General features: G+C 39.5%; 1 protein-coding gene across 1 annotated transcript; it reads left to right on the top strand.

The window, feature by feature from the left end:
- The first annotated feature begins 523 nt into the window (after nucleotides 1-523).
- CTXND2 (cortexin domain containing 2) lies at nucleotides 524-719 on the top strand. The gene has a single exon (XM_039460196.2). The coding sequence runs from the start codon at nucleotides 524-526 to the stop codon at nucleotides 689-691; it is 168 nt and encodes a 55-aa protein (XP_039316130.1). The 3' UTR covers nucleotides 692-719.
- Nucleotides 720-1209: the final 490 nt, after the last annotated feature.

The raw sequence follows: 1209 nt of genomic DNA, 5'->3' as shown, positions 1-1209 counted from the left end.
AAGCACAATTACATGTAATCATCAGAAAAAATAAAACAATTTCATGTGCATGCCCAGTGAGTTAAGACTATATAACAAACTAGGTACAATAAGTATTCTTGGAATTTGAAGTAATCTTACAGGAGGATTTTTACCTAACACAGAATTCAGATGCTTAAGACAGTTTTACCTGAATCTTAGGGGACAAGAAAGGTCCACCTGAACTCTAGGTTGTATACATTTGTTCACGTTTTGCCTTGGAGTAATTCTCCATATATTTTATGCTTGTGTATATATGTATATCTTGTCAGTCATCTATATGAAATTTACCAGTTTCGTAACTGCTTCTTAAGTAAATCTTGCTGATATTGTTTCAACCATTGGTCCCTTTTTGGTTTTCTACAATGTTATTAAGAAAACACGTACATAGACACACAAACCAGTAAGCCTGTTTTATCCTCCTTTGTCTAGGAATATGACAAATCTGAAGCTGTAGCTGAGGAAGTAGCTGGAGCTGGACAACAGTAACGAGGTGCAAGTCCCCATGGAAGATTCGAGCCTGTCCAGCAGTGTCGATGTGGACAAAGGCTTTGCCATTGCCTTTGTTGTTGTTCTGTTTCTGTTCCTAATAGTGATGATTTTTCGGTGTGCCAAGCTGGTGAAGAATCCTTACAAGGCCAGCTCCACAACCACAGAACCATCTCTGAGCTGAATGTAATAAACCTGGTAGACTCCCCCTTGCAAGAGATTTGAAATATGTTATACACACTTTTTATTATGTCACCTCCCTGTTTCTCAGCCTTGTCCTCTTGCATTCCGCAATGAGATGAAACACAAGCCGGTCTGTACTGTTCCTGTTTGGGGAAATGGCTAGTAAAGTGGGACAGACGTTGAATTTATTGGCTAGAATAAGGCCATGGGTTTTCATTCTTCAGTACCTAAGGTCCTGAGGGTAGGATAGTGAGCCATAATTTTATGATGTAAAGTAACAGGATGTCATCATACTTTGTAAGATACACCTGAAACTAGAAGCTGACCTAGAGGTGGCACACTTGAACGATCCCTTCAGTTATACAAGTGTAGGATCAGCAGGAACCAAATGTCCCGTAAGAAGAGTATAACAAGATTGTTTTAGTGTCTGAAGTTTTACAAAATCTGCTGTTCTTAAGTGGGCAGAACACCGTGGTAGAAGGGGACTAATTTGCTGTGGGTGAATTCCTTAATCTCTCT

Source organism: Saimiri boliviensis, chromosome 19 (assembly GCF_048565385.1).
Source record: "Saimiri boliviensis isolate mSaiBol1 chromosome 19, mSaiBol1.pri, whole genome shotgun sequence".
Classification (NCBI taxonomy): domain Eukaryota; kingdom Metazoa; phylum Chordata; class Mammalia; order Primates; family Cebidae; genus Saimiri; species Saimiri boliviensis.
This window is presented reverse-complemented; position numbering and strand designations above follow the sequence as displayed.

Excerpts from the sequence above, each read along its gene's own strand:
- CTXND2 (XM_039460196.2), top strand. The coding sequence starts at position 524 with ATGGAAGATTCGAGCCTGTCCAGCAGTGTCGATGTGGACAAAGGCTTT.